Raw genomic sequence first — 14,062 nt, forward strand, 5'->3', positions numbered from 1 at the left:
GGCCCGGCGGGGGCGTGGCCGGCGGCGCGCGTGCGCGGGGCGGGCGCTCGGCGGGCGCTCCGGGGCGGGGAGCGAGGCCGGAGTCGCGGAGCGGTGCGGGACGCGCTGTGTGCGGGAGTCACTCACTCACTCACTCGCTCACTCTGTGTGCCGTTCGGTGCGGAGCGCTGCCGGCGTGTCCCATGTCGGCTCCGTTCGAGGAGCGCAGCGGGGTGGTGCCCTGCGGGACGCCCTGGGGCCGCTGGTACCAGACGCTGGAGGAGGTGTTCATCGAGGTGCGCGTCCCGCCGGGCACCCGCGCCAAGGACGTGCGCTGCAGCCTGCGGAGCCGGCACATCTCCCTGGCCGTGTGCGGGCAGGAGCTGCTGCAGGTACCGTGGGCAGCCCGGGGGGAACAGGCCAGCGGCTGCTCCCGACGCGTAGGCCGCAGGGCGCTGGGGGTCACGGGCTCAGTTCGCTTGTAAAATATCTCTGAGGCCATCGAGTCCAGCCTGCACAGTTGTCTGCTGTGTCAATCGAATGTGGGCTTGCCTTAAACACCTCCAGGGATTGTGACTCCGACTGTGGGCAGGTCGATCCAACGTCTTGTCATACTTTCTGTGAAATTTCTTCCTGATGTCCCTCCCGGACCTGCCCTGGCACAGCTTAGGCTGCGCCCTCGTGTGCTGTCGTTAGTCACCTGGGAGAAGGTTTGCACACCCATGCCCTGTGGTGCCTCTCTGTTCTTTATCCCAGGTTTGATACATTAAAAGTGACGTTTGTTGGAAACAATTTTGTTCAGCTGCACGAGGTTTTACAGATGGTGCCTGTCCTCCAGTACATGGAAAGAGAGCTGGAGAAGGGCTTCTTAGAAGGCCACGTAGTGATGGGACAAGGGGGAAGGGCTTTAAACTGTCAGAAGACAGTATCATGTTGGATATTATTACGAAATTCTTCCCTGTGAGGGTTGGGAGGCCCTGGCATAGGTTGCCCAGAGAAGCTGTGGATGCCGTGTCCCTGGAGGTGTTCAAGGCTAGGTTGGACAGGGCTTGGAGCAACCTGGGACAGCAGATGGTGTCCTGCCCCATGGCAGGGAGCTGGAATGAGATGAACTTTAAGGTCCTGTCCAATTCAAATCATTCTGTGCTTCTATGAAAAACAAAGATACCAAAGATACAAATTCACATGGATTTTAATGTGAATGTGGACAGCATTTCAGCGCACAGCTTCAATTGCTCCAGAAAGCAAAAAAACAAAAAAAAACCCAACCCAAAAAAGCAGCCTAAACACAGATTTACAGTAATTTCACGAATACAAGCCGCACCGTTTTGACTAAAATTTTGCTCTCAAACCAGAAATGCGGCCAATATTCAGGAGTGGCTAATATGTGAATAATTTTCTGACATTTACAACCCCAGAAGTGCCAGCCAGGGTGCCGAGCCGAGCGCCTGCCAGTAAAACCCAGGATTTCGCGATTGTTACAAATTGGTTAATGTGTTGCGCGGCGGGTGGGGTCAGCTCAGCGCCGGGAGCGTGGGGGGAGGGAGGGAGGCAGGGGAGTTCCCTACTTCTGGAGGGGGAGAGGCAGGGGGCTCTGTGCTGCTATCCCCACGGCTCGGGGAGGAGGCGGGGGGTCCGCCCCTGTTCTCCGTCGCTGCCCGCCGCCGCGCCGGGAGCGGGCTCCGCGGGTTCCGCGCCCGGCCGCCGCCGCCACGCCAGGAGTGGGGAAACTCTGTCCCTGCCCGCCGCCACAGTCGCGGGGAAGCTCCGTCCCCGCCCGCCGCCGCTGCCGTGGGAGCGGGGGGGGGCTCCGTCACTGCCTGCCACCACAGGGCAGCGCCGGGCCGTGGTGACCGAGCCCAGTGGCAGCGGTGGCTGGCCCCCAGTGGCCCCGTCAGCAGCCCCTAGCGGGCCGAGCCTGCACAGCCTTAGCTCAGCCAGTAAACCCTGCCCTGCCGCCGTTCTGTTACTATTTGGCAACTTTGTTGCACGCGGGTCCTCGCTGCGAACGAGTGGCTTATATTCAGGTGCAGCTTATTTATGGACAAAAACCGAAATGTTTGCCAACACCCAGAGATGCGGCTTATAGTCAGTGCGGCTTGTATTCGTGAATTTACTGTACTTGGTGAACTGCTCATACTACCTGTACCCTGCACCAGAGCTCAATGTTACTCCTGGCAAAAACATTTGCATTTTCATGACGAGATTATTAAAAGTGGCATTACCTGCTGAGAAACACAAGCCTTTTCAATGACTCCAGATACTGAAATATAATTAAAAAAATAATTGTGTAACAAGCAATAATTCTTTAACAGGCTACATGCAAGTGTATACGTGTAGGGCCAGATCGCCCTATTCATTTTCAACAGAATACAAGGTGGTTAAGTTGTGAGTAAAACTTCATAACTCAATGTAAACTGGATGCTGAAGAGGTTTTACTGATTTGTAATACTATACCTGTCTTTTGCAGGGTAAACTTTTTGACTCTACAGTAACTGATGAAGGAACATGGACCTTAGGTAATAACCTGCATCTGAAGTGACATTATAAAGGCAGTAAAACTTTCCAATAGACACTGCAGAATAGTTTACCTCCTCTTTATTAATGGGAAAGATTACTTTCTTTCCATAGCTTTGTAAAAAGGCAGTCGTTTTTGCTGGATTAGGGAACTGAGGTATTACAAAAGCACTTGAGATGAAGGTTAATGAGAAAATGCCACATCCTGGAAGGTCGCAATCAATGGGTTACAAACATTTCCATATAGTGAGAAGTTTCTCTCAAACCTTCATTTAAAGCTAAACAGTTATGATACAGTTACGTGGTATATGACTCTCCATAATTACTACTTTTTATGCATTATAGTTTTTGAATGAATGACGAAATCTACAGTCCAAGAGAATCAGAAAGAAATTTAAAAATCACACTTAAAGTTCCTACATATAATTAGGAAAAAAAGCATATCAGGCCATTATGTAATAAATACTGTAAAGTATTCAGAATATTTTGGGAGCTGGCAATCATATTTGTGGACTGTGCCTCCCAGTGTTTTCCGATTATATTTATTTTAAATATGTATTGATAATTTAGTAATTTAGGCATTGAAATTAAAGGTGTTAATATACATTGTGAAGCAAAGCCCAGTCTTTTTCAGTATGCAAATAACATTCAAAATACACTTCTACTGCTGTATTTATTCACTTCAGTGGACCTAAACACCCTGCACATTTACTTTGAAACATGCCTCCAGTATATTCTCTATGGCCATACACACTCTTTTAAATAATCATCCATTCATATGTTGCTAAAACTTAGTTCTGGCTTTTGTTGGTAATAACTCTCTGTAAAGCCTGATCTCAAATTTTTCATTATTGCCTTAGCAGAGTTGCCTATATTAATAGATTAAATCTTTGTTGTGAATATCTCCAAGACTTTATGTTTGCAATAGAAGTACTTTTGAACTGTGTTTAATCCCTTAAAACAGGTTCAGCATCTTACAGGCCAGTTGGGGAGAGATGACAATACAGACTATCTTTGCTTCAGCCCTTTTTTTCTTGTTAATGTTTGTTTATTTATCAAGAACTAGGTTGGCATTGGCATTATGAACTTAAATTACTTCACGTCTTGTGCTTGTTAATGGTGAATTTACCAAACCAAGAAAAGAACCAACATGTAGGACTGAGATTAAAGGTTGTTCTATGTGTTTTCATTCAACAGAAGACAGGCAGATGATACGAATTGTTCTAACAAAGACAAATAGAGACGCTGGAAATTGTTGGACATCTCTGTTAGAAAATGAATATGCTGCTGATCCTTGGGTACAGGACCAGATGCAAAGGAAACTTACACTGGAGCGCTTCCAAAGAGAAGTAAGTTAAAGGATTGATGCCTAGAAAAGCTGATGTGGAACAGAGACTAGACAGTTAAAAGGAATAAAATAGATATTTATTGAAAGGCCTTAAAAGGATACACTTTGGGCAGTACAAGAGCCTGTCTGGGGCTGCACCCGGGTTGAATCCAAAATGTATCTCTGTCACAAGTTTTTACACTTGTATAAGTTTTGGTTCATCTACACATTGGGGTCAATTTTCCAACCACAGCCCCAGGTTATGAAGTCCCCCTGGCTTGCCCCTTCCCTTCGACATTGTTTATGCTTTTTGAGTAAGGGTTGTCTTTGATTCTCTAGCTGGGAAGGGATTGTTTTGTCTAACTACCCTGTGAAGAGAACTTACTAAGACTGAATATGAAGTTTCAGAGTTACACACCAAGCAGCAGAGAATCTGAAAAATATAAGTGCTAAAACCCAAGGAATCAGGACCATAATTACTCCTTATATTTTTTGTTAGCACACAGACATTATGGCCAAGAAACCTGAGCAAATGCCATGGAAATGTATTAATTTCCAATTCAATAATTCAATATCTATGAAATGCTTACAGGGTTTTATCACTGTGCTTTTAAGATATTTTTCTGTCTGTACTCTGTCTGCAGGGTTATAAGTTCAGGTGAGTTTGGAGGTGCTATTGCTGTTTTAGTAATTGCATCTTCCTAACAACTTTTCACTTGTTAGGCTACACACAACTTCTGTTATTATCTGGAATTATGACATAGCCATATTTACAATAAAATACAAACATCAAACTCTACTGGATATGTTTGCTTATAATGTAAGATTGAATAATTAGGTGGGAAAGATGTTCCTTGTGCTTTTACTAAAATTGCCTAAATTGTTTTGCTATCCCTTTGGCACACAACTATTCCTATACCTGTCTGCAGAGGTGTAGAATTACATTTGACTTGCCAGCTGAATCAGCAGGCTATGTACTGCAGCAGAGAACAGTAGTTTTATGAACCTTGTTATCCATCAGGGCATGTACTTATTTCAAAGCCAGATCTCTTCCTTAAACTTTGCTTAATATTTCTTTTCTGGGAGATCTGACTACTTGCTAAGTCAAAAACAGCGTTACAAAGTCAGTTCAGCAGTAGCCAACCAAACTGACAATTCAGAGTTTGTTGATGCATTTTCCAAGGATTTTAGGGCTGTGATAAATGTATGACAAGTTGATTATTATATGTTCTTATTACAATGGCAGAATACTAACATAAAGCAATTTAGGGTTTTTGTTTGTGGGTTGTCTGGGATTTTAAAAAACATTTTTATTCTAAATAATTTACTTACTAAACAATTTTTAATTTTAATTCCATCAGAACCCTGGGTTTGACTTCAGTGGAGCAGAAATTTCTGGAAACTACAGCAAAGGGGGACCAGACTTTTCTAGTCTTGAAAACTGAACTTTTTATATGTGATCCTTTAGACAAATTACATGTTACCATTAAGGACTGGAATCATGTAACTGTTGAAGACTTCAGTGATCTCTTCAATGGATTGTTGTCAAAATTACTTACTTCAGTGAAGAGAAAGAAGATCTTTTCCAGCAGAATGAAGACAAAATGTTAGCAGCTGATTTATAAGCTGTGATACTAAGACACAGACTATAGAGAAAGGTGTACATAAAAAAAAGTAAGGACTTTAAGCAGAATGTTTGTTTTCGGTGTTTTTTTCTTTTTAGAAACACCATAGTAAACAAATCAGTTATAAATCTACCGCTTGTCTTAATGCAAGGATATCTTCTTATTCTTGCTTATCTATACGTGAGAAGGAATCTCCCCATGTACCAGGCTGGGGCTGATCTTCTGGAGAGCAGTTCTGTGGAGAAGGACCTTGGGGTCCTGATGGACAGTGAGCTGTCCCTGAGGCAGCAGTGCCCTGAGGGACAAGAACGCTAATTATATCCTGGGGTGAATCAGGAAAAACATTGTCAGAAGGTCAGGGAGATGATCTGGCTCCTCTGCTCAGCCCTGGTGAGGCCAGATCTGGAGTACTGTGTCCAGCTGGGCTGCTCAAGACAGCAGGGACATAGAGCTCCTGGAGCAAGTCCAGCAGAGGCTGTGGAAGGGATTGAAGGATATTCCTACAAGGAAAGGCTTTGAGAGGTGGGGCCGTTCAGCCTCCAGAGGAGACACAGCTAAGAGGGGACCTCATCCCAGTCTGTCCACGTCTGCAGGGAGGGCTCAGAGCAGAGACCAGACTCTGTTCCATGGTGCCCAGCAACAGGACAAGAGGCAGCCAACCAACCTTTGTTAAGACCAGCCTTTGTTCTCTACTGGATGCAGGAGGGAACTTAGTAACTGCAGAAGAGGGGAAGGTGGAAGTTCTTAATGCCTTCTTTGCCTCAGTCTTTAGTGGAAAGACAGCTTGTCCTCAGGACAGCTGTCCTCCTGGATTGGTAGATGGTGTCAGGGAACAGAATGGTCCCCTTGTTATCCAGGAGGAGGAAGAAAACTGCTGAGCTGCTTGGATGTTCATAAATCTATGGGACCAGACGGATCCATCCCAGGGTGATGAGGGAGCTGGCAGATGAGCTTACGAAGCCGTTCTCCATCATTTACCAACAGTCCTGGCTCACTGGTGAGGTTCCAGATGACTGGAAGCTGGCCAGTGTGACTCCCATTCATAAAAAGGGTGGGAAAGATGATCCTGGTAATTATAGGCCAGTTAGCCTGACCTCAGTACCTGGTCAGGTAATGGAACAGTTTATATTGAGTATCATCACACAGCAGTTACAGGATGGCCAGAGTATCAGACCCAGCCAGCAGGGGTTTAGGAGGGGTAGGTTGTGTTTGACCAACCTGGTCTCCTTTTATGACCAGCTGACCCGTCTGCTGGATGCAGGAAAGGCTGTGGATGTTGTCTGTCTGGACTTCAGCAAGGCCTTTGGCAAGACACTGTCTCCCACAGCAGACTCCTGGAAAAGTTGCCAGCCCATGGCTTAGACAGGAGCACTCTTCACTCACTTAAGAACTGGCTGGATGGCTGGGCCAAGAGTGCTGGTGAATGGTGCTGCATCCAGCTGGGGGCCAGTCACCAGTGGTGTCCCTCAGGGGTCTGTGCTGGGGCCAGTTCTGCTCAATGTTTTTACTGATGACACGGATGAGGATATTGAGTCTTTCATTAGTAAATTTGCAGATGACACTAAGGTGGGAGCATGTGTTGATCTGTTGGAAGGTAGAAGGGCTCTGCAGAGAGACCTGGAAGGGTTGGATGGAGGGGCAGAGTCCAACAGGATGAAGTTTAATGAGTCCAAGAGCTGAGTCCTGCATTTTGGCCACAATGACCCCCTGCAGTGTTACAGGCTGGGGATGGTGTGGCTGGAAGGGACCTGGGGGTACTGGTGAACAGCCAACTGAACATGAGCCAGCTGTGAGCCCTGGTGGCCAAGGAGGCCAGTGGCATCCTGGCCTGGATCAGAAATGGTGTGGCCAGCAGGAGCAGGGAGGTGCTTGGCACTGGTGAGGCCACACCTTGAGTGCTGTGTCCAGTTCTGGGCCCTCAGTTTAGGAAGGACATTGAGACACTTGAGCACACCCAGAGGAGGCAACAAGGCTGGTGAGGGGTTTGGAACACAAGCCCAACGAGGAACGGCTGAGGGAGCTGGGGCTGTTTAGCCTGGAGAAAAGGAGACACAGGGGTGACCTTACCACTCTCTACAACTCCCTGAAAGGTGGCTGTGGTCAGGTGGGGTTGGTCTCTTTCTCCAGGCAGCACTGACAGAACGAGAGGACACAATTCTTAAGCTGCACCAAGGGAAATATAGTTAGGTGTTAGGAAAAAGATTTTTACTGAAAGTGATCAAATACTGGAATGGTCTGCCTAGGGAGGTGGTGGAGTCACCATCCCTGGCTGTGTTTAAAAAAAGACTGATTGTGGCACTCGGTGCCAGAGTCTAGTTGAGATGTTAGGGATTGGATTAGACTCAGTCATCTCGAAGGTCTCTTCCAACCTTGTGATTCTGGAAACTGATGCCCAGAAAGTTCCACCTGGACATAAGGAAGAAGTTCTTTCCTGTGCAGTTACTATGTGCAGGAACAGGTTTCTCTGAGATGGTATGGAGTCTACCTTATTGGGATTAATCAAGAAATGTCTGGACAAAATCCAGCATCATGTGCTCTAGGATGACCCTGCTTGAGCAAGGAGGTGGGACCAGGTGATGCTACCCATGGTCCCATCCATATCTGTGATTCACTGCTGAAGAACAGATATTATTAAAATATTTACCATTTTCTCATGTGGTTGTCTAGTTGCTCCCATGCAGCCTCAACCTCTTATAAAAATAAATTGGGGGGGAAACAAAAAAGTTCATTATGTCAGCTCCTGCCTGGAAATTTTTCTCCAGTTGCTGTTCAGATATGTCACATTTATTCATAACCAAACAACAAAAAAGCTTAGTTAAGCTTATTTCAATTTTTAATTTAAAGGTACATATCTCAAGACAGGACAATTAGAATTGCACATTGCATCCTCTCCCAGTAGGCTGACCACACTTTGAATCACTTTGCACAGGTCAGCACAATGCCCAGGCAGCACTGACAGGTGTGATACCCAGTTACACATTTTGCAGTGCAATCACCCCTATGAGCTCATGAGAAGACTTGATTTGTCCAGTAGAGAGCTTTGGTATGGAGTCTTCTGTCAATGTTTTAACTCATTTGAGATATGCAGAGAATGGTTTCCACCTCGGCTGGTACCATTACAGGGAAGGGGTGGCTGGCTAACAGCTCATCGCACACTCTGATCTCTCCTCCACTCCATCAGCTCATATGACAATCAGGTTTAACAGCCTGTTGCCAACAGCCTCTGTCCCACAGTGATGCTGAATTCAAGAAGAAATTAGCAACACTCTCCCAGAACCTCTTTTCATCTAACACACAATAATACATTCTTATTATTCACTTCCTTGTTAGCTCTAGAAACATGAATGCCTCAAATATTGACCTGATCTTCAGAACAGTTGTGTTTTACAAAGCTTACCATTAAAGACATCAGAGTTGAAGCAATCTTCAGTGTTTCTCAACTGGATTGCTCCTACACACAGGCTGAGATGGGAAACTAGCCCTGCTCCTATACTGTAACTCTTAACAATGTGCCTGTTCAGCATCAGCATTTACCTCTAGTACAGCAAAATTCTGGAAAACTAAGGTCATATTTAGGCCATGAAAGGGTTACATGTGACCCAGTTCTTTCCCTTAGTCTTCCTTAGGTATCACCAAGTTTTTACACTCAATGAGATAACTTGTGGCATTGGTAAACTACAGCTCTTACAAAATACTGCAGTTACTAATGCTGTGCTAGTGATTGCCTTTCCTAATAGAACGCAGTTAAGTTTCTCTTTTCTCCTGCTCTACCTACTCAACATGTTCAGTGGGTTATCACATAGGCTAATGTTTAATGTGTCTGTGGTAGGAGGCCAGTGCCCATCCTGGCAGGAACGCGTGGACACAAGGTATTGCCCAAACAGCACACCAGGTGAGCTGGCAGACACTTGCTGTTGTTGAGTGGGATTAGTCTTTCTTAATACACTACAGCACTGCACATCAGATTTTCCTGGTATCCCATAATCCTCAGAAAATGAACCAGGTTTTAAAAATTAATATCTAATTCAGCACCTTCAGTTACTGTAAACCAAAGTTAGATTACACAAGCTGCTCTACAAACTATAAGGTGCTAAAATTCCTTGTATTGGGATTGTGTTATTTCACTGACTAGTAAACAGTCTACCAAGTATTGACACCATGTACTGTTGAATTAATCATGAAAAGAACTGGTATTTGCTGGAAGGACCTTTAGTCTGAGATGTTACATATTCTTTCCATGAGCTGAGTTCTTCATTATTAAGATCACGGTTCAGACTGTTTCTCAAACATTAGTGTGCCTATCGACAAGGTCATGGGATGGTCTTCTCATTTTATTGTACTCCTGTAAAAAAACCCAAACAAACCAGTCAGCTGAAGTGCTTTCTACAAGAGCCAAACAAAGCACGACAAGACAACAGCAAGACAGCTGTTACTTCCAGAGGCTACCCATCTTTATGTGAAGTGTAGGTAAGGAAGAACTTAACAATTTTTACACGGTAAAACTACAGTAACAGAAATAACTGAATTACAGATTTTAGCCTTCACTAAGCAGTTAAACTGTATTAAACTGTCTTACTTGTAAGTGGCTTAAGTGAACAATTGCAAGAAACTCATTTTCACAGGCTGCATTCTTTTTGGGATAGGAGCAATGCAAGGGTTTTTTCCCCGCTTTTCCAAGCTTTACTCCACATTTTAGAGTGAATGCGATCCCAATGTCTGTAGAACCTTCCTGCTACCACAACACACATCAGTTCTTTCTCCAGTGTTCATACATTAATCAGGTTGTCACTTCTTCAGGTACAAGACTGGCTTAAGCAAGAACATGAGAACAGGCTAACTACACTGATGTTACTCGATTCCAGGAGGTAACCTATAAGGACCCTGGAGGTAGTTAACAGCCAATATTACTTCTATATTATCAGAAGCTGATTTTTAAAAGGTCAGAAGTCGATTTTACAAGGATGTACCTATTATGAGATGGTCTCTGGAATGGTAGGAAGATGTGTTATTTTGTAGTAGCTATGTTTAAGCTGCCGAGCTGTACGTCCAGACACAATCCATTTTAATTTCTGCACATTTGGTTTGGAACACTTGCTTGAGGAATACTCCATAAGGCACTTTAACACTAGCTCCTTCCAGAAGGTCAATTCTCTGTTGCTTATCTACACAACAAGACATGTTGTTAATAACTAGTTGAATCTTTACTTTGTACATGTACTTTCAGCTTCTTCAACAAGACAGGCAGCCAAATATCCCAGGCCAAATGAAAAAAACTCAACAAAACATCACAAGAAAGCTACAAAAGAAACCAATATGCCAATGCACCTGTCCCTTTCCCCCTGTGTAGCTCTTTTCATGCATTTTTCTTCCACCCTCCCCTGAAATTTTATCTGCACATACCTTGGCATGTAACTGTAGAAATTCCAATGCCTCTGTCAACTCCAGCAGTTTTTGTTCTTCTATCTCTAGTGCTATAATAGACAGTGCCAAGACAGAAGGCTGGAGAGAGAGATGTTTTTAAACACTGTTTTGTTATGTTTTAAACACTGTTTTGTTAAGTTTCAGCAGTTTAATTTTCTTTGAACTTTCAAGATGTTTACCTTGGCTTTAGAGAACATGAGTCTGCAGTGACAGGCCTTAAGTTGGGTCTCAAGTCTATCAAAATTAAGGTATTTTCTCCTGTAACAAAAACAGATGAGTGAATCTAGAGGAATGCAAGCTTGATCAAGACAGCATGACTCTGGGAACTCAGAGAAGCAGCAAGAATGCTCATTATCTAAACAAAAGCCTCATTTGTCCCAGATTACATTCAAACAGGTGTTCAGTTTTGACAGTCCCAATGCCAAAAATAAATCCTGTGTTACACTGAGGAAGAGCTGCATTACCAAAGCAGGCTTAACAAGGAATTTCAGTGCTTACTAGCAAAAGGAATATTTTTTAAACAAGATTTTGCAATCTTTACAATGAGGCAATACTTCACTGCAGCGTAAGCAGAGACTTATTATACCATTATTATTGAGCAAGTTCGGGTTTTGCCAAAGAGAGAAATACTCCATTTATGAAAACATTATTTAAAATTACAATAATATTAAATCACAGATGCTCACATTTATGACAATTACGAGTAAGGTGAAAAGTTTGTGGGATTTTTAAAGTACAGAAAGGCCAATTACTCAAGCAATTTCTCTGCTTGTTTTTCTATATTCTACATTCTCTGGTCATAGGCAGTTATAGCAAAATCAGGATTAGCTATTGTACCTTTCACAGCTTAAATTCTCATGAATGAATGCGTGATAGAGCTGTAGAAATTGGAAGGCCGTTATAGCTTTGACTTTCCAACACAATTTCTCCAGTATGATTTTCTCCATTCTCATCATATCAGAAACCGTGAATCTATACTGGCTTATTCGAATTAAGTCAGTGGCTAAGGGCACATTTCTCTCTTCTTCTGATGCCTTCACAGCCAAGTAGAAGCAGCTGAGTCCAACACAGCCCACATGTTTAGGCTGTACCTAAAGGAAAATGAATTGTTATTTTCAGAGAAGGCCTCTGATCCGCTATTACAACATGCAAGTATCAAATTGTAAGCACTGATCTATTTAATCAAAAAATTATGGGGGACAAGGGGTTGTTTTGCTTTTTGAAGATTGAAAACTAAGCCTTTTATCAAATATTCTTACCTTTATTTAACCAAACAAGAAAACAGTTAGGCACTGTAAATTGTATCTCATTCATCTAAAAAGCAAGACTGCAGAGCAATTTTAATTGAGGTAGAACTGGCTTGTTAATAGGGTTCTAAAATAGCCTAATAGGAAGCTTTTAGGACTTAAAGTGTTGTACATATTGGGTGATAGTAAAAAATTGGGGGTTTCTAACTCTGTTTTAAGCATATATACTCAAACATATACATGTACATATAAATTGTCTTATTTTATTCCATAAACAATGCAGTCCTGATTTTTACTGCTTATTCTGGATTCATAAGTCTTTAAAATCATCATTTTCTCATCCATTCCATCTCATTTTTGTTTTAACACACAAGGAAAACAAGCTTTTGTTCTTGTCCAGATTGTACAGTGGTAATCCCGTCTTGTCTTTAATTGTTACACAATTAAAAACAATCCAGGTCAGCATATCACATCTTCATGGGAGAATGCAGGGCTAACTAATGTTTGACCAGATTTTAAGTGTTCAACAGTATCTCGATTATACACAAGGCTTATTGATAGGTTGAACGGGCAGTTAAATAAGAAGTAATTTAAGGTGTTCTTGAATCTATGCAACCGGACAGGCAGGCAGTCTGTCTTTGTCTAAGCCATTAACACGTCCTGTTTCCCAGCCCATGTGCATCCTTTCTTTAGTTTTTCCTTCTCCAGAGGAAGCACCTTTCTTAACAATACCAAAGCCTGAACGGAGAACACCATTTTTTAGCTCTGTGCAACCAAACATCTCTGGCAGGAGCTTAACCTTTATTTAAACCTAAAACATTCTAGCTTCGAATAGGAACTAGGCTGAGAGCTTATACTTCAAGAAGCCTTACCTTCATTTTTGACAAGAATCTATCTAAGAAATTCACAGCTAGTGAGAACGTCTCAGTGTGGAAGCCAAAGAACTGAGTTAAGCTGAGGAGATCTTTCACCTCGAAGTCTCGCAGCCGTGCGGTCATTCGCAGGCCGTTGTCGTGGGCAGCCTCGAGCAGCCTGAGGCCGGCGGCCCGGGGCTGGGTCCGCAGCTCCTGCTCCAGCATTGCGGGGAGCTCGAGCAGCAGGTCCCGAGCCTCGCCGCCCGCCAGGGTATCGATCATCTGCCACGAGAAACAACGCCAGCTAACAGAGCAGCTAAATCGCGGCAGACTCACCAAAACCCTCGCAGACGCTACGGCCAAGCTGCAGCAGTCGGGGCACTCGCACGGAGCGCCCCGGGGTATCCCCGGCCCGCAGCCCGGCAGCGAGCGGCGCACGGCGGGACCGCGCAGGCGGCGCCTCCCGGGACATGCCCGGGCCTGCCCCTCGCTACCGCGGGGCTCTGCCGGCGGACGAGCGACCTGCTGGTTCCGCCGGGGGATGGAAGGACGGAGGGACAACACCCACCCTATGGAAAGGATGGGAGAACACCGGAGGGGACGGGACCGATACGATACGGGGATGCCAAACGCGAAGCCGGCGGGACGGGAGCCGGCCGCGCGCCCTTACCGTGTCTGTGCAGCCCCGTTCCTTGCCCGGGAGTGGAGGGGCCAGGCAGGCCAGAATGCGCGGAGCGAGGCCGCGGTCAAGGCCGGGCGCTGTCCGGCCCCGCGCACCGGCGCGCACCCCGACCCACACGCTGCCGCCCCCGCCCCCGCCGTGGCGCCCTCTGGCGGCCCCGCCGCGCAAGGCCCCGCCCCCGGCCCGCCCGGGCCGCCCCGCCTGGGGCCGCGCCGGGCTCCCCTCGGCCCTCGGCCGGAGCGGCGCCTGAGGGCAGGGCTGGGCAGGGCAGGGCAGGGCTGGGCTGGGCTGGGCAGGGCTGGGCAGGGCAGGGCTGGCCCGGACTAGCCCGGCCCGAGCGCTGGGCCCGCCCGCCGGGGTAAGGCCTGGCCATAGGCCGTTGGGGTGGGTTGGCTCGTTGAGGCGCTGTG

At 45.6% G+C, this 14,062-nt stretch overlaps 2 protein-coding genes across 2 annotated transcripts; one reads left to right on the forward strand and one right to left on the reverse strand.

The window, feature by feature from the left end:
* Positions 1-14: 14 nt before the first annotated feature.
* On the forward strand, positions 15-5,513 carry NUDCD2 (NudC domain containing 2). Its single transcript, XM_033073628.1, has 4 exons — positions 15-371; positions 2,450-2,498; positions 3,694-3,845; positions 5,185-5,513. The coding sequence occupies exons 1-4, from the start codon at positions 183-185 to the stop codon at positions 5,266-5,268; spliced, it is 474 nt and encodes a 157-aa protein (XP_032929519.1). The 5' UTR covers positions 15-182; the 3' UTR covers positions 5,269-5,513.
* Positions 5,514-8,263: 2,750 nt separating this feature from the next.
* LOC117003536 (cyclin-G1-like) lies at positions 8,264-13,776 on the reverse strand. Its single transcript, XM_033073510.2, has 7 exons — positions 13,641-13,776; positions 12,989-13,252; positions 11,707-11,960; positions 11,049-11,127; positions 10,849-10,947; positions 10,416-10,610; positions 8,264-9,790 (listed from the first exon to the last, which is right to left on the reverse strand). The coding sequence occupies exons 2-6, from the start codon at positions 13,250-13,252 to the stop codon at positions 10,419-10,421; spliced, it is 888 nt and encodes a 295-aa protein (XP_032929401.1). The 5' UTR covers positions 13,641-13,776; the 3' UTR covers positions 8,264-9,790; positions 10,416-10,418.
* Between the last annotated feature and the right edge of the window lie 286 nt (positions 13,777-14,062).

Source organism: Catharus ustulatus, chromosome 15, assembly GCF_009819885.2.
Source record: "Catharus ustulatus isolate bCatUst1 chromosome 15, bCatUst1.pri.v2, whole genome shotgun sequence".
In the NCBI taxonomy this organism is placed as follows: Eukaryota; Metazoa; Chordata; class Aves; order Passeriformes; family Turdidae; genus Catharus; species Catharus ustulatus.